Source organism: Notamacropus eugenii, chromosome 3 (genome assembly GCF_028372415.1).
Source record: "Notamacropus eugenii isolate mMacEug1 chromosome 3, mMacEug1.pri_v2, whole genome shotgun sequence".
Taxonomy (NCBI): Eukaryota; Metazoa; Chordata; class Mammalia; order Diprotodontia; family Macropodidae; genus Notamacropus; species Notamacropus eugenii.
In genome coordinates, this window is record NC_092874.1 from 216,539,202 (window position 1) to 216,558,103 (window position 18,902).

At 36.1% G+C, this 18,902-nt stretch overlaps 1 protein-coding gene and 1 long non-coding RNA gene across 7 annotated transcripts in view; one reads left to right on the forward strand and one right to left on the reverse strand.

Annotated features, from left to right (window-relative positions):
* Positions 1-18,902, reverse strand: part of FAR2 (fatty acyl-CoA reductase 2) — a 177,052-nt gene that overhangs the window by 53,292 nt on the left and 104,858 nt on the right. For all 5 annotated transcript variants that reach the window (XM_072654420.1, XM_072654419.1, XM_072654422.1 and 2 more), the window contains exon 3: positions 500-675. In XM_072654420.1, coding sequence (XP_072510521.1) covers positions 500-675 — 176 coding nt within the window. The remainder of the gene's footprint in view (positions 1-499; positions 676-18,902) is intronic.
* On the forward strand, positions 7,894-15,311 carry LOC140533955 (uncharacterized). Of its 2 annotated transcripts, none has more exons than XR_011977121.1 (4): positions 7,894-9,648; positions 11,772-11,907; positions 12,431-12,587; positions 14,524-15,311. It is a non-coding gene; the product is annotated as an uncharacterized lncRNA (long non-coding RNA). The 2 variants fall into 2 exon arrangements; XR_011977120.1 differs by having other exon boundaries at positions 7,900-9,648; positions 11,772-11,862.

Here is an 18,902-nt window from a genome sequence, read left to right on the forward strand (position 1 = left end):
TCATCTCACATATCCTATTTATTGTCAAATCTTATAATTTCTACCTTCACAATATCTCTTTATATATCTCCTTCTTTCCCTTCACATAACCACAATTTTTACATTCGTGAAATAGATAAGGATGATTAGAGTTTCCAATTACATTTAGACAATGATTTGATTCTGACTTTGAGAAAAAAGAAATATTCTAATTCATGCCCTCAGTCATCTTGATGATGATTTTAACCACCAGGAGGCCTATGGGGGTCTAAGGAAGACTGTCACTACAGGACAGGTCCCTTGGGTGAACCCAGTTGTGAAACAAAACAAAAAAACAAAAGCCAGTGCCACTGGCTATATTAATGCTTTTTGTTTGTTTTTGTTTTAATGTAGAAGCCTGATTCAAGGCCTGATTGCCAGATGACATCTAATTGTGTTGGATTAGATAGATTTCTCCATTATTTAGATTTATTGGCCCTTATTTTCTACTCTGAATTAAAAAGAAAAAATGGGAACGTACCTTAGCGGGTCATCAAAGCGAACTGTTGCTGCACAATGGAAGATGATATTGGTGTTACTCAGGAGCTCCTCTAGATCTTCCTTGCTGATACCCAAATCTGGCTTTATGAAATCTGAATAAATAGGTTTGATCTTCTCCAAGATATTTGGGCAAATTTCTTTGGCCTGTTCAAAAAGCTGAAACATAGATGTAGGTCAATTCATACCTCATCATTACCTAATTCTTCCTTTTGACATTTACTAAATTCAGTCTTGAAAACTGGCTAGCTGTCCTGATGAACTCAATAAAGAAAACTATCATCGTAATTTTTAAAAAAGTATTTATCCTACACCTATTTTCTGTGTTTCTTATGCTCTAAACCAGATAAATAACTTTTAAAAAATTATAGATAACTTTTATCTTCACTGAAAAAGACCAAAATGTATGCCTTACTCATTGCCTGTCAGCATAGTGATAAGACATTCAACCAAATTCCCTGATTTTCCTTATAATAAGCAGCACAAATATACAGGAATCCTCTGCAGCTTCTAATTGGAAATAGAATTTCTCAGGCATGCAGCAGATTGTTGGATTTAGTGTCAAAGGACTTGGGTCTTAATTTTGGCCCTACTGTTTACTGCACCTTGGACAATTAATCTTTCTGGCCTGTTTTCTCATACATAAAACAAAGAGGTTGGACTAGATGACCCTGTTGATCCTTTCAAGATCTAAGTTTCACATCCTTTGATCTATGCCCTTGGACTCAGAGCAATATGATCTGAACTAACTGGATTAATCCAGCCCAGAATAAGAATTATAAATGGTTAAGGCAGTTATGGTGAGTTGGAAGAACCCTAGATCCAGAATCACAGTCAGGATTAGAATCAAAAGACCTGTGTTCAAATCTGAGCTCTATCACTTATTTCCCAGGCAAATCATTTCTGGGCCTCTGAAGCCACTGGGTGAAGGAATCAAGTCCCAGATCTGATAATAACTTGCTATGTGACTATGGGCAAGTCACTTAACTATTATCTCAGCTTCCACATATGTAAAATGAGGAGAATAGATGAACTCTAATCTAATGGATTAGATGCACTCTCAGATCTCTTCTAACTTAAACATTTTAGATATAATGCTAAAAAAACTGGAGTCAAAAGACTTGTGTTTTAATCATAATTCTACCACTTATTAGCCATGTGACCTCCCATAAGTGACTTCAGCTCTCTGAGCCTCTGTTTATTCCTGTGTAAAACAGACATAGCATTAAATCATCATACTACACATTCAATAACGCATGAAAAAATTAAAACGCATAAAAATTAAAGGATTATTTATATGTAAGTTTTTATTAAGAAGAATACCAGAATGTTTTATTCTCATTATTATCCAGATGGAATTATTATTATTCAGATTGACTTGTTCTTTCTCTCTTGCAAAATTCTTTGGACAAATTGCCAATTTTTGTTTTTGAAAGAATATACATTTTAAAAAATAAAATTTTATTGAAATCTTTTTATACTGCATACATTTCCTAATATATTCCTCCTTACTCCCCTCTCAAAGCCATCAATTAAAACAAAGAATAAAAAAGCAAAAATGGCAGTCCAGAAAAACCAATCAAAATATTGATCAAAGTTTGACATTTTATTTAATTTTTTTATAACTATAACCCTCTACCTCAAGAAAGAAAGAGTGTTCTATGGGGATGTCTTCTTTGTTCAACTATAATTATTCCTTTTTTAAAAACCTAAATTATTCTTAATTCATCACACACACATACACATACATGCACAGTCTATTAATAACAAATAATATTCTTGAATTTAACAATATGAGCAAATTGCTCCCTTGCAATTTCCTTGGAGGGCCTAAGTTAATCCTCTATTGTCACTGAACAGAAGACCTCTCTAATTTTTACTTTGCTAACAATATATTACTCTTCACAATAAATAACTAGACCTACAAACAGGACCCTAATTAGTAAATCTGTTCACAACTGTTTCATAGAGAGTTAGATAGATATTATCTGTTTATATACAGTAATGGGGTGGGATGTGGGCTGAAAAGGACCATGTGCAAAATGCTCTGCCTAGTATTGGCCCACATGGAAGTACGGTGATTCTGGTTCTGGAAATGCAGATGTCGAGGGACCCTGGCTCTAACTGAGAACAAGCACAAGTATGGAAAACCTTTTAATTGGCTGAAACTGTATGTGAATACAAAAGACTATGCATTAAAAATGTACATAGCTCTTTGTTTTTCCTTGGTAGTAAGGCAAAAATTGTGGTAAGCGTGAGATTGGAAGAAAGGTAGCATCAGCAGCCTGTTTTCTGTATTCAGGCTGCCATGTGGTCATGAATCGGTGGCACTGTTGTTTCTTCTCTCTCAGCTATCTTGTGTCTCTATTATTTTTTCCTGATCTTAGGTGACTAAGTAATAGACAGGTATAGATCCAAGTATGACCTTGTAGATACCAAAAGGGTGGGAAAACCATGTGGAGGGGGGCTGGCAACTGTAGTCTATTGCAGAGTCTGCTGCAGCTGCATCAACCAATATATGATAAACTATCTATATATATAGGGAGCTTTGGGGAACAATCGAAAGAAGATATGTCATTTCTAGTTAAGGCAAAACATTAAAAAGGACACACTTCATTGTTTGTTTCAGTGTCTGTATAATGCTTTGGATAGAATGATGAGACAGATTCTTTTTACTCCCTCTGGTATTGACACATCTATGGAACCAACCAGGAGTTAATGACGTGGCTCTGATAACTCTTGGCTTGACATCATCTGAGGATCTTTCTGTGGGAAAACTAGAACCTTCCCAATCCCTGGTGATATTTAATTTCAATTTTGGGGGTTCAATGAAATAAATAATTTCAAACGAATGGTTGGATGGATGAATAAATTAGTACAAAAGAAGCAAGAAGTTTCTTTATGGGGGTAGGCAGAACACTAAGGATTCTCTGAAGTAGAGGGAGAAGGACTGGGGATAATTAAAAGGTATGAATGTATTTAACGTATTAATGCGTTCATCACATTTGATAATTACATATTTAAGTAATAATATTTGACTTTTACCCATCACTTCCATACTTGTAAAGCATACATTATAGCTTTTGACCCTCATAACAAAACAGTGAGGTAGCTATAATGGGAATTAGTAGCTCTATTTTACAACCTCAGAAGTAGGATATAATTCATAATAGCAGTTTTGCGGTAACCAAAAACTGAAACCATCATTTGGGAAAGGCCAAACAAATTGTGGCATATGGTGTATGATTGTGCAGAAGCTATCATGAACATGAGGAATTCAAAGAAACCTTGGAACACATGCATGAATGAACTGCTGAAGAACAAACAGAAATGAGAGGATAATATATACAATGACCACAAAAATGTATGAGAAAACAATTCTAAAAACATAAAAATTCAGATTCATTTCCTAACCAAGAAATAGAGTTAGGAAAAGGATACAATAATTAAAACTCCAATGCAGTAGATTATACTGAACATTGTGCAAATTCTATAGGAAACAGAATTCAAAACCACAGGAGATGATTTCTTTCTCAGAGATGGATGGTTCCACTCTGACGTAGGATTTGTGCTGGGGAGATTGAATCCCTGGTAAAAGACATGTTCTTCAGACTTAAATGACCACCATTGATAATGTAACAAAAATCCTCTCTGAGAAGTTTTGTTACCAAAAGAATTTATCTGGAGGGAAAAGGACAGGTTAAGAAAAAAGTATAATTTCTAATTTTATGGCTAAAGTTTCTGTGAAGAAACATATCTCCCTCCTCAGAGTACAACAATAGTAGTGTGGTCCATAGGCAAGACAGAAAACCTGCCAAGCCAACAATAAAGTTAATTGAGAAGAATGAGAAAATGGGTTTCTCATTTCAAGAACCCCTGTTTCTACTTCTCCTGCTAGATATTAAATATGTTTTCCCATGTATAAGCTAGCAATTCCTAAGACAGGAAGCATTTAAAAAAATATTACTATAATTCTCTTGGTATAGTTCTCCATAGATTCCCACATCCTGAGGGCTAACTAAAATTCTGGCCAATTTCTTGTGTTCTTTGAACTTAGATCCCCCCACCCCAGGCTCTTATATGTAGCCAGTCTCTTCCTCCAGTGAAAGTTTCATTGCCAACCAAACGCACTTTCTTTATATCATAATCATTTTCCACTCCCTTTCCATAGTGAATATTCTTCTATGACTAAAAAAAATTAAGCAAACACATCTGATATTGAGATGATATCTGAAAATACATATAATATTCTGGTTTACTGGAGGAAGTATGTTTCATTATCTATTCTCAAAGATCTTCATTGGCTTTCAGTTATTCATTTAAATTCCTTTCATGGACCTTTTCATTTACCTTGGTAAAGTCATTGTGAATATTATTCTCTTGATACTGCTTATTTTGAACTTTATCAGTTCATGCAAGTCTTCTCACATTTCTCTGAATTTTTCATTATTACTTATTGTCCAATAATATCTCATTACATTTGCACACCATAGCTGTTTTCCCCATTCATTCTTAGTCAATAGGCAATTCCTTTGTTTCCAGTCCTTTGCTACTCAATGTGCTACTGTGAATACTTTGGCATATATTAAATTTTTGCTTCTATTTTTTACTTTTTTGTAGCATATATATGCTTAGGAGGCTGAATGACTGGGTCAGTGGTACGATTACTTTAGTCATTTTTGGTTCTGTTTGAATGTATCAATTTTCATTTGTTTTATTGAATTTAATTTTGCTTTCTTATTAACCTTTTTGAGCATACCAGTGGAAACCCTTCTATTATGTTAGCCCTCATTCCTCCAGTTTGGTTTCATCATTAGTGTTAATAAAGTACTCTCAATATCTGTGATAAATCATCATCGATGACAAAAATTGTCACCATTTAGCCAAAGACTGATTCTGTGGCAATTCACCTTGCATGATCCCTCAAGATTTATGCTGAAATATTGACAATAACCTCCTCCTTATGAATTAGTTCCATAAACTGATAGAAAATATTTTAAAATAATTTTCTTATTTATAGGATTTGAAAGGGACCTTGGAGAACATCTAGATCAACCAGTGTCAGTGCTCTCCAGAACAATATTCCTAGTTTAGATCTGCCTTCATAGTCATCATCCAAGGAAGCAACTCCTATGGAAATAGGTCAGACATTCCTACTAACTGCCAACCAACCACCATTCATAAGGCAGATGGGCTAGTATAGCTAAAGCTGGAGGCAAACTGAGGGAGAAATGGGAGGCAGCATGTGCCAGGCAAGTTGATGTAACTATCATCTCCACATCGAGTCCACTGGAGACACTGCAGGACCCTGAACACAAGAGCCTTTGGAATAGCAATGCTTTCCACAGCTATCATCCTGGGAAGCAACCCTTATGGACATGTAGCCTGGCACCTGTAACTGTAGGTACTACAGTCATATCTGTGAAGATCCAGAAAAGAAAGCTCTCATCACTAGAGTCATCAGAAATGTCATATGGTTCAACATCAGAGAAACTGATATGATTTTTTCCAGTGGAAACAAAGAAGAGGCATTACTATTTGCATTGCTGCTGCTGCACCCTATGGATTTGAAGTTGAAACTTCTTATATGTGTTGTCTCATCCAGTACAATGTGAGCTCCTTGAGCGCAAGGTCTGTTTTATTTTTCTATTTGTAATACTAACACTTAACAGAGTGTTTTGCATATAGTTAGTGCTGAATAGATTCTTCATCCATTCATTCATTCTTGGATATTCCCTTTCCCAGCTGTTATTTGAAATAGCTCTCAAAATGCTAACAATAATAAATTAACTAAACTAACAAAAATAAATAAATAATAAGGCAAGAGAAAGAAATTAAAGACAGAAAGATGGTTAAAGGGGAAACAAAATTGTTTCTATTTGCTGACATGATACTTAGGAAATCCTTAGCCAAGAAGCTAATTGAGACAATTAATAGCTTCATTAATATAGAACACTATAAAAAAGCCTGCAAAAATCAGTAGCATTTTAATAAAACTAGAGAAAATCTAGGAGGAACTAAAGAAAGAGAAGTCATATTCAAAATAATTACAAAATGTTTAAAATATTTCAGAATCAATCTATCAAAACACCATTAAGACCAATGTAGATATAATTATAAAATGCTCTTTAAAAAATTAAGAATGATTTAAATAACTAGAAAGAGATAGTCAATGCTTATGGCTAGGTTATGCAAACATAGTAGAAATGACAATAACACCTAACTTTATTTATAGATCTTGTACTATGCCAATCAAACTACCAAGAAGATACTTTGCAGAGGTGTGCAAAAATAATAATGAATTTTATTCTGAAGAACAAAAGATCTAGAGTTCTGAGGAAAATGAAAAAAATAGGAATGAAAGGGAAGATAGCTTTTCCATAATCCAAGTTATAGTTTAAAGTAGAAATCATCAAAACTCTTTGGTAGTGGTTAAAACAGAGCAAAGTAGATTAATGGAACAGACTAAACAAGGTCAGAAACAACCCACAGTTCAGTTAATTAAAAAACCTGAGAACTCCCTGTTTGATAAAAATTGCTAGGAAAACCACGAAATAGTCTAATAAAAGTTAGGCTTAGAGTTTTTCTCATACTCTGTGTTACAATAAATTCAAAATGAATATATGACCAAAATATTAAACATCATACTATCAAACAATTAGGAGAGAAAGGATCAGACACTTTTCTTCCATATGGCTAGGGATGAACAACAAATAAGGGACTGAAGCAATCACAGGAGATAAAATAAGTAATTTTAATTTCAAGAAATTGGAAAGCTTTTGCAAGAGTAAATTTAACATGACTAGGATAAGAAAGGATACAGGAAAAAAACTGATATCAAATATCTAAATAAAAGTCTGATATTCAAGCTATATTGGAATACACACACAAAAATTGAGTCAACATTATGATATGACAAAAAAAGCTAAATGTTCTAGAAAATGAAATGCAGTTAGATGATCAATCTATTGAGTTAGCCTTTTAGTACATATATCAGGGATATAGACTTCAGATATACTATCAGAGGGGAAGAAAAGAAGGAAGAAAATGGGTTGGATTACATTGAAGAAATTGAATAGAACTTTCAACAAATGGACTGACAGAAAAATCTGCCTTTTGAATATAAATATCCTTTCAGTGAAGTTATTTGGTTTCTAATCATGAAACATTAAAATTTTTTTAAAAATTGAAATTAAAAGAAACTCAATGGGCAATTCAGAGATGCATAATAGTTGTAGGTTAGTTATAGCATGTTGCCAATGGAAATCTGCATACGAGAAGTGGCGTAATGATGTAATTCAGGAATGTTCTATCAGAAGTGGAGGTGTTGTCTGGCAGCTCGGACACCACATCCTATAAGCAATGGAGCAACTCATACATCATTTGTGTCACACCCCTAAGTGACCTTGGTAGGTCACTTTCTGCAGGAAAAGAAAAGCATCTGGGAAAATGCCCCTTATTTTGTGTGTGTGTGGAGGCAGAGAAGGCCAGTCAGATGTCTTGTAGCAACCTCTTTGTTTGAGTCCACTCTCCCCAGGAATTGAGTGAATGTATAGCAGGGAGAGTCACAATTAACAGGAATGCTTTTGTCCTTTGGTCCTTGCTATATCTTCTCAGTAAATATCCTGCCGCAAGAGCAGATGTTAGTTACTTGACACTGGGGACAAGTTAACTGGTTAAATGCTATTAGATAGAAATATACCATATTAAGGTTGAGTGGAACAGGTATATTTAGTGAAGACCCTCAGGGGTCCCTTTGGGTCAGCTCTGTTTGTCTCACCCAGCCCTGAGAAACCAAACAATAGAGATTTTGTATTTTTTTTCTTGAAATTCTTTTTGTGCTATGATATAGTCCTTGACAGAAACTGCCTTTACTCACTCCCTTACCTCCTTTCCTAGACATTATGTGACAGTCCTTGAGCAGGAGTTGCTCACTCCCATATCCCCCCCCTTTTCTAAAAATTACTCTTGTACACTTATTCTTTGGTGCTGGGTAGATTTCCCGTGGATAGACTGCACCCTCAAGGCCCAGCCAATGGGCTAAGAGGAAGGGGGTTAGGGTGGGGGTATTGTGGTCAGGATCTATATAAACTGCTGTGCAGGGCACACCCTTGCCCTCCTCAGTCATTGCCATCTTGAGTGCAGGCGGGACGGCCCTTTCTCAAGAAAGCTGAATAAGTATCTTTCCTTTTTACTCTTTTGGTCAAGACTCTAATTTTATTAAGGGGGTCAACCTGGGAAACTCCCCTTTTCCTTGGAATCTCTCCAGTACTCTCGGGGGCAGGTGCCACACCAGCAGAGCTCCAGAGCTAACAAAGAAGTCATCAAGGCCACCAGATCAAAGTGAAACCAACTTGGTATCGTGAGTTTGTGTGCACAAACACCTCCTCCCCCTCGTCTCCCCTCCCTCCCCCAGCCAGGTAAGCAAGATCTGTGAGACTTGGCACCCTAAGCAGTTAGAGTCCATAAGCCTTGCCTAGCCAAGACCAGTGAGCTCCTGATTTGCCTCTCACCTAAGCGGTTAGAGTCCCTAAGGTTTGGGTAGGTGTAGCCCTAAGCAGTTCAAGTCTGTAAGGGCTGTTTAATCTCCCACATAAGTGGTTAGAGTCCATAAAAATAGGGAAGATTAATTCTAAGGAAAGTGGTGGCAAGTTACTTAATGTGCAGGCTGATAGTCCTCTTGGGTCCTGATTTAGTAATTTGAATGAACTACTAAAGTATAAAGGAAAAGATAAGAAGAAAATGATTAAGTATTGTTGTTTAATTTGGGCGGGCACTCAGTTCAGCGGAAATGTCTTCTGGCCAAAGTGCAAATCCTCTGAGGACTGGGTCTGCCAAAAATTTAAACCTATATGTACACTCCTATTTTGTTAAATGTTTTGTCTGTACATGTTGTGTTGATATTTCTGCTTGAATGAAAGTCTATGTCTCTGTTTTATCTGACACTTTGTAAATTTAGCCAGTCAGCTAGCAAGAACAGAAAGACTGAGCTGGATTGTCCTTGATGGAGGGACAGGGAGGGAGAGAATTTATCTTTTCTCTCAGACCAAAGAAAGGCGGGCTAATCAGCATTTAACCATTTCCTGCCTCATCCAAAGGAGAAATTTTTGTGTAATGGGACACAACAGAAAGGTAATAGAATTCATTCTGGTGGTATTCGGAATTGTGAATAGATGAAATGTGTTACTCTTAATTTAATGTTCAAGATAGGTTAGAATTTATTAAAGTCTGGTAGAAGCAAGTGGAAGATTAGCAAAAAATCTCAAGCAGGCAATTTAGAAGAAGGGCTGAGAGTTTTGAATTTAGGTTTAATTAGGTCTTGAACTTATTTATGTTCAATTATGTTTAATTTATGTTCAAATTAAGTCAATATATCTGATACCAGACAATGGGTTTAAGGTGACAAAAATAAATAAATAATAAGAAGAGGTTTTTCTGTTTTGTTTTGTTTTTTTAGTGCTCACTTTAGGATAAGGAAAAAGGGTTTTACTTTATTCTGCTTTATTTTATTTTTTTGCAGAGGGGAAGGGGAAGAAATATGGCTTTCTTGGTATGTAAACTGTTAGACATTTAACTCCCTCTAGTTTTAAGGTTTGAGGTAGGACAAAATTGTTAGGCATTTTATTTTTTATTTGGAATATAAAGGAGATTAAAGGTAATCTGAGTAAAGGCAGAAAAGAAAAAAAGAATGATGTAAAGAAAAATGGGAGATGGGGGGACAATGGGCTCATGTGCTTTCAGCCACTCCCTTCCCCATGTCAGTTCAGAAGATTTGAGTATGTTGAGAAAATGAAAATTTATAACTTGATTGGAAAACCAACAGACAATTATTGTAATTGGTAATTGTTACAATTCAATGAATTATTAAGTTTCCAAGTTCCCTGCTTGGAGGGTAAGTCAAACATTGCTTCAGAATTAATAAGATCTCTTTATACCAAGGCTAAAGACAGTTAACGTAAGTACATTTTAAGTCAACATAATTTTAAACTTTTTCAGAAAAGGAGAAATGTTATTTAGATTGAATTTAAATAAAAAGTAATAACTTATGAGCTGTCTTGTGTTATGATTAAAATGTAAAGGAAAACTGGATAATCTGAGTAATGGGATTGAAAGATTTGGAAAGATGAATAAAGTTTGATTGATAATATGGAAGGCAGATAAGGTTTAAGAATAGATGGGGGTTATTCAAATTCCCCTTGTCCCTAGATAGTTGTTTTGGACCTTTGTGTCAGTTTCAGATGGTATCAGTAAGTGGTGAGGGTGTGAGGAAGTATTTGAAGGAGACAGAAAAATCATGTAACTTTATTTGATAATTAATAGCACAATCAAATTGGAGATGACTCTATTTGATCAGGTGATAGAGTGTGCCCACGTGGTGGTAAAGAGATGAATTACTGTGCCAGGTGATGTGGAAATACATTCACCTGAATGGGTTAATGGTTTTTTTTTTTTCTTAAGTTTTAAATGAACTTAAATAGTTTTAAATTTTTAAGTAATCTAAATGTTGTTATATTAGGAATGCCATTGTTAAATTAATGATGAATTGGTTTAAAAAAAGCTGTTATGAATTCTGTGAAAGAGTTTCTGTGTTGTAGAATTTCTATTGAGAAAATGAGGATCCTTAAAAAAAATACATATATTTTTATATATATGGGTGTGATTTTCAAGCCTGTTCCATCTAAGGATATATAACGTATGTTAAAAAGTTTATTTCTGCTGTTAAGAAGGAAGTTTTAATTAAAATTGTTTTTTGCTATGAATTAAGCACTTACAAAAGTATGTGTGTAAAAGGAACCTTAAGGGCAAATGTGAAAAGGCCTTGGTTTTTAGATCTTTTGTAATTTTTGCCAATTAGGTTCATGAGGCTCTTATGATAAATTGTAAACTGTTCTTAAAAGAGGAAGATATTTTTGTATGAAGAAATGCTTTGCAAAAGCTTTTGTATGATTTTTGGAAGGCCTACCCAATTTGTATTTGTGAGTTAATTTGTTCAGTTCCCAAAAGTTTGTCTTTCACAAAATTGGGAAAAATTTAGTTTCTCTAAAGAACTTAAAAAGAAAAAGGTCATGTTCTTTTGTAACACTGTTTGGCCTCAATATTGCTTAGAGGGCCATGAAACATGACCTGTTTTGGGGACTTTAAAAATAAATACTCTCTTATAGTGAGAATCGTGTGTATGTTCGACCTTCGTTGCTGCAGAAGACCACGCCATCAGAGAAATAATGACATGACTTGCACTTGACTTTTGTTTTTAGTGAGGGAGGACTGTGCAGGTCACTAGCATCACTTCTCCTCCAGAGCCATCTGAATCCAGTGATTCATCAGGATTACTAGAGATGACCCACGGTGAGGCATTTGGGGTTAAGTGATTTGCCCAAGGTCACACAGCTAGTAAGTGTCAAGTGTCTGAGGTGAGATTTGAACTCAGGTCCTCCTGACTCCTGCACTGGTGCTCTATCCACTGTACTACCTAGCTGCCCCTAGGTAGAATTGTACTGTGAGCCTAGAAGGAAAAGGGGTAGAAATTTCCTACATAATGGCCCTTGTTAAGCTCTCAGAACCCTGTTCTCAGGAGAAATTGTGAGATGCTTGTAGTTAGAGCTCCCCTCCCCCCCCCCCCCCCCCGAAAAAGCAATGGAGGTCAGCTGACTTTGGCCCTCTCCCCATCCCCTGGCCCAGACATGGGTCTTTCTGAGATGTGACCCTCTGCAGCCCCTCCTCCTGAGGCAACACCCATTTAGGCCTCAGGCCCTGCTCCCATGGTACTCTCTGGGGAATCTTCCTTTTGACCCCTATTCTTCCTCAGCAGATCTTTCCCCTTGCCACCCGGATTCCTTGACCTTGCAGCCTAATCTGGTCCACACAGCATTCCCTAACCCCTCCCTCACAAGAGTGGAACTTCCTATCCCCACAGGGTCCTCAGGACTTTTTCCCCTGATGGAAGTGCCTGCTTCTAGTGGAAAAATTACATCCTGGAAGTACCTGGCTTCAGCACATAGCCACAGATTTGGATAGAGGGCAAAGGGGGATGGATCAGGATGGAGAAGTCAGCCAGTTGCTATCTGCACTTGGTAAGACAGCTCATCCTGACATGAAAATGCAATTGATGTCATGTGAAATTTATTGTTTGTGTTCACAGCTAAAACAATTTGGTTGTCACTTATGAAGATTTTAAGTTTGTTTATAGTTCTAATGCTAAAACCTAAAGCTGGTATACTGTGTGTATATGTGTGGAAAGGAGCAGTCCTCAGGCTAGTCAAAAAGTACAGCCCCATCAGCTGAGGAGATTGTATAAAGAACTTGCTTGGGTGAGAATTTGAATATGTAAAGAAATGATCTCTAGTGATTGACTATTTCTGAGTCTGATTATAAAGTGGAGTTGATATCTAATTGAGTTCTTGCTTTTCATCTTTATGGCATGTTTCTATAATCAAAGCAGATAGTTTTAAGATGTGAGCACAAGGCAAGTAGTGGAATTTTGCTGTTTTCAATTAATTGGGTGGATGGGTACTCTGGTGTAAATGGGACACAAAACTCTGAATGTTATAGGAATAATTAGATAAAAGAAAGGAAACTAAAGTATAAATGTAATGTTGTATCATTGTTCCATAGAATAAGACTGGGATTTAAAGTTAACTGTAATTGTGTGGAATTGTTAAGGTTGGGGGTACTTACAACCCCAAAATAGTGACCAAAAATTGGGTCCTGCTCAAATGAATTCAACCCAAGCCTTCTTTCAGCTAAAGAAGGTCAAAGTTTGTTATCTTATCTACAGAGGGACTGAGGAAAGAGTCCAGGGGTGGCCCCAGGTGGTTTGGGGGTTTCCAGGGATGGTCTTGACGGGAATGGCCTGAAGATTTGGATTAATAGTATCAAAGATGGGAAATAGAACAGAGATTTGGGTATAATGATTGAAACAATTGACTGAATCAAATTACTGAGACTAAAACAGAGACATCTTAAATTAGGGGAAAAGAATTTGTGTAGTTTCTTAGAGGTAGGTAACCTCTGGTAATATTTGCCATTAATGGAAAATTAGATGTTTCTATTTTGATTTCAATTCACTTCAAGAGTATAAATTGAAGTTAATGTTTGAACTTGTCATGTGTAGCTCATTCTTTTAGACAGAGCAGGGTTAGAGGTATAGAGAAGGTATAGAGAAGCTTAGGAAACACATGTAAATTTAGAGCAAATAACATGATTTTAATGGTAAATTTGATTTTGATTGTTATTTAATCAAGAATTAGAACACGTATAGAAAGGCATACAAAGCTACTTAAGACTTGTTTCAAAAGATGTTCCTTAGCCAATGTGAAATTACAGTCATATCTGAAACTGATTATTGGAGTTTGCTATGTTAAGATTTTATGGGACTATTAACTGACTATTCTTCTGAGTCTAACTCCAGGTGTAGATAGAAAGACTGTCTGAACCATTGATCCATGATGACAGTGAGCCTGTGAGATGCTGGTATGAATTGCAAAGGTGATCTCATGGGAAGGTTGGGGAAATGACTGTTCAACCTGGGCTGAGGTAGGATTTTCCTGGGCCAATTTTCCCACTGACACATGGCAGTGTGGATGGATGCCAGTTGACAATCTACTCCTGCCTGGGACTGACATGAAGTTAGGGAGATGTTCCCCTGAAATGTCCCTACTCTTAATGGCAATTTCCTATGAGCAAAAGTTTTGTAAGCATAATACCAGATCTATTAAATAGTAGATTGTTGATGGGGGAACATCTGAGGTTAAGCCTAAAAATTAAGCTATTAGACTTAGGATCTTAGACCAACAACAATAAGTTATAGTCCTTTAATTCTTAGTAACAGTAAGGAGACAATCTGGTCAAGGGCTTGTGAGATTAGCATACATAGGTATTATTTTGTCTCAGTTGGTTAATGTGAATTTCTTAAAAATCACAATTGGACAAAGTTCCAATTTAGATTTTGTAAGAGTGATAAGTGTATAAAGCTCAGGAATGGTCATTTAAAATTGTATTGTATTAAAGGCAGTTTTGTAGGAGAGTGGACAACTGGATCTCTATGAGAAGATGAAGGAAAGAAGATGCTGAGATACTGTGCTGAAGACGTCTTGAAGAAGTGTCACATGACCAGAAGTTGGAATTACTTTATGATGTGATATGTACTGTGTTAACAATGATTATTTAGTATATTTATGTAACTACTGGAGCCTGTTATTGACTCGTTAGTGAAATCTCATGAAGGGGACTGCCCTTCCCCCCTACCCCATAATTTGTCAATGTGTCAATCAGCCTCATATCTGAGTTAAGGGACAAAAAAAAAAGGAGGGATTGAGTGGAACAGGTGTATTTAGTGAAGACCCCCCAGGGGCCCCTTTGGGTCAGCCCTGTTTGTCTCACCCAGCCCTAAGAAACTGAGAAACCAAACAATAGAGATTCTGGTTTTTTCTCTCTTAAAATTCTTTTTAAGATAGTCCTTGACAGAGACTGCCTTTACTCACTCCCTTATCTCTTTTCGTAGACATTATGTGACAGTCCTTGAGCAGGAGTTGCTCACTCCCATATCCCCCCCTTTTTCTAAAAATTACTCTTGTACACTTATTCTTTGTTGCTGGGGTAGATTTTCATGGATAGATTGTACCATCAAGGCCCAGTCAATGTGCTAAGAGGAAGGGGGTTAGGGTGGGGGTATTGTGGTTAGGACCTATAAAAACTACTGTGCAGGGCACACCCTTGCCCTCTTTAGTCATTGCCATCTTGAGTACAGGCAGGAGTGCCCTTTCTTGAGAAAGCTGAATAAATGTCTTTTGTTTTTACTCCTTTGGTCAAGACTCTAAGTTTACTAAGAAGGTCATCCCACACAAGGCTTAGCCCCTCAGGGTTATATCTCCAGAATTTTGGCGGACAAATACACAGCCTATGTGCTACACTAATTAGAACTGTCTGAATAGTTAGAATTGTCTGGAAGTGGAATGGGCTGTTTTGGAATATAGTGAATCAGGTCACTAGAGATCTTCAAGTTTAGGCTACAGACAACTTGCTAAGAAAGTACTATTCTAATTCAGGGTGAATTTGAACTAAGTGACTCCTGAGTTTTCTTCAACTTTGAACCCACATCTTTCATAGGCACATCTGTTTAAGTATTCCAACCATTTATGGGTTTGTCAAGGGGAAGAGTCCAGAGATTCTGAAACTCAGTTACCAATAAGTTATATCCTTATTTATTGGATGCAGTGTTAGAGGAGTTGTTTTAAGTTCCTAAATCTGGAACTATATTCAATATTGGAACAGGCAAGCCTAAGGAAAGGAATAACTTGACATGAGGTATAGACACTGGAAGCCCCTTCTTACTGGACAAATAAGTACATTTTTCTCATTCACTAAAAGTTGTGTACTTGGAGAAAGATATGAACAATTGCTCCAGTTCTTTAATTTGTTAGGATAAAATTCTCACTAATCTGTGCCTCAGGCCATTAGTTTTATCTTTCCTTTAGAATATAATTTTACCTGCTAAAAGAATAATTCCACATTTTGCAAAATATAAATATTTAAGAAGTCACTCTTTGGTTATAGATTATAGATGAATAAATTAAAGAAACTTCATAAGTTTGGATTTATACAGAATTTTGGATAATTTTTTCAGTATATCTAGATGTCACTGGATAAAAGTTCCATTGTTTCCTGGTAAATATAATAAAAACAGCCTTTATGTGTCATTTCCATTTGTTGTATATAAACTTTCCAGATCCAGAATTACCAAACTTTTCAAAATGTTAAGAAATACCAGTGAAAATATGTCATAGTACATAGAGGGTTGGCCTTAAGAGTCATGGGGGAGGTGGTGGAGTCAGAAAATCCCAGGTTCTCAAGATTTTCCCCCACAAAAGAGTTAAAATAGCACCTTAGAGTGAACAAGGTGCGGGTAAAAATAAATAAGAATAGGGGCACAACCTGGGTCTTCCAGGGACAATTTCAGAAAATCAGAAGAAAAATTCCAGGAGGAGGTTTGTTCCCTGTGAAGAGTAAACGCCTCCAGGCTAAGTTCCATTTTAACAACAAGCCCTGGGGTTAGTTGATTTGAGAGGCTGCATAGGCTCCAGTCAGGTGAATATCCCCCCCTACGCTAGTGAGGGAAATTGGGCATTTGAACCTGGGAAGGTAGAGGGAACACCGGCTGACAAGGAACTCCAGATCCAGCTGTGCTGCAAAGGGAAGGAACCAGTACATTCTGGGTGAATGCAGAAGCAGTGGGGCAGAAAACCCCTGGCTGTGGGCACTTACAAGAGGTTGGAGATTTGGCTTTGGTTCTAGGCTAGAGGGGAGAACTGAACATCTGGGGCAAGAGGTATCCATCTCCTATACCCCAGGGCCAGAGGTGTTTACAAAAATTAAGCTATTACCACAAAAACTGCACAGGCAAAGGAGAAAGAATTCAATCATAGAAAGCCATAATGGGAATAAAGATGACTGGGGTTCATCTTCAGAGGAGGATATTGAAGTAAAGAAATCCCAAAGAGTAACTTCAAATGGTCACTGCCCAAAAATAATTCATAGAAGATCTTAAAAAAGACTTTAAAAATCAAATGACAGTGATGGAGGAAAAACAAAATAAGAATAAACCAAGAAAAACAAGATTATGAAAAGGACCAATTATAAAAGGAGATCCAGAATCTTAAGGAAGAAAATGACACCTTGAAAATTAGAATTGAGCAACATTAAGCCAGTGAAATTATAAGGGATCAAGAAATAATTAAACAAAATATGAATAATGAAAAATAGAAAAGAAAGTGAAACATCTTATAAGAAAACAGATTTGAAGAATAGATCAAGAAAAGAAAACATGAAAATAATCAGACTAGCTGAAAGTTATGATAAAAAAAGAATCTTGATAAAATAATGCAAGAAATAATTAAATTGTTTTGAAGCATTAGAAGATGGGGGGAAAGTAGAAATAGAAAAAAATCTATTGATCACCACTTAAAAGAGATCTTATGAGGAAAACATAATACCATAGTCAAATTCTGAAACTCCCAGCTTAATGATAAAATGTTAAAAGCATCAAAACAATTTAAATATGATGGTGCCACAATTAGAATCACACAAAATCTAGGAGCTGAGACATTAAAGGACCACAAGTCTTAGAAGACGATATAAACAGCAAAAGAACTGGGGCTCTGGCCAAAAATATACCCTGTAAAGTTAAGCATTATCCTGGATGAAAAAAAATGGACATTTGATCAACTCTCAGATTTTCAAGATTTTGTTAAAAAAAAAGACAAACTCTGAACTTAATAGAAGATTTAACATATAAGAGCCAAGAGAAGCATAAGGTACATAACAAAGACTGATTATAAAGGATTCATAAGGGCAGACTGTTTACTTTTTATATATGTAAAATGTATGCCTAAGATTTTTATTAACAATTGGGTAGCTCATAAGAAAGACTGGGGTAAACCTGACTATAATATGAATTTTAAAAGTAAAACCATTTAGGAACAGCTAAGAAGAGTAATTATTTTATACAAATGAGGTGCAAGAGGTAGAATCAATACAGAGAAATTAGATGGGGGAGGAGGGTTAGTAGTGCTGGTAACCCACTTTCATCAGGAATGAATTTAAGAGGGAACAATATATAGATATTTAGAAGAATATAGAAGTCTTCTAAATTCAGAAGTAATAAAAATGGTAGTGGCATAGGGATGGAGGAGAGGACAGAGAAGGGAATTTTTAGAGGGGAAGGTGAACAAATAGGTAAAAGGGGTTGTATAGAAGGGTCTTCAGATTTATGGGAATGGGGGGTTAGGGAAGGGATCCTTAAAAGGGAGTAGGCAAGAAATAGGGGGGCAAGGTAGTGGGTAAAAGTAAAGTAGAGGAGGCAGGTGGGATAGGAAAAGATGCACAAACATAAAAACAAAGACCAGGAGTAGAATTTGTTTGGGAAAGTAAATGTCTATATATGTAAGTGTATATGTGTATGTATATATCTAAAGCTATGGAGAAACATATCCAAACTTAATTGTAGCCTTCTTGGGGGGAGGGGAAAAAAAGAACAAAGTAAAAAAATGCACAGCAGAGAACAAAAGAAAACTTAAAAGAAAACAAAGAAAAGATGGACAGTTCTCAACACAATGTGTATTATTTATCATACAGGCTTTCCTGAAATGAAAATTTATTCTTACATATTTTGAACCCTCTCTTCCATTCTGCTATGCACATGACATGCTTTTTTTCCTTTCTTACTTTTTATTTAAGTTCCAATATTTAAGTTTATGATATGTTTTTGTTTCTTTTATCTATTCTGTATTTGTGTTCTGGCCTTTGAGTGTAAAATTTAAAAAAAATTCAGGCTTTGGGAAAAAAAGAGTCAAATTTGGTTTCAGATTTTGCTACTGTGTCACCTTGAGCAA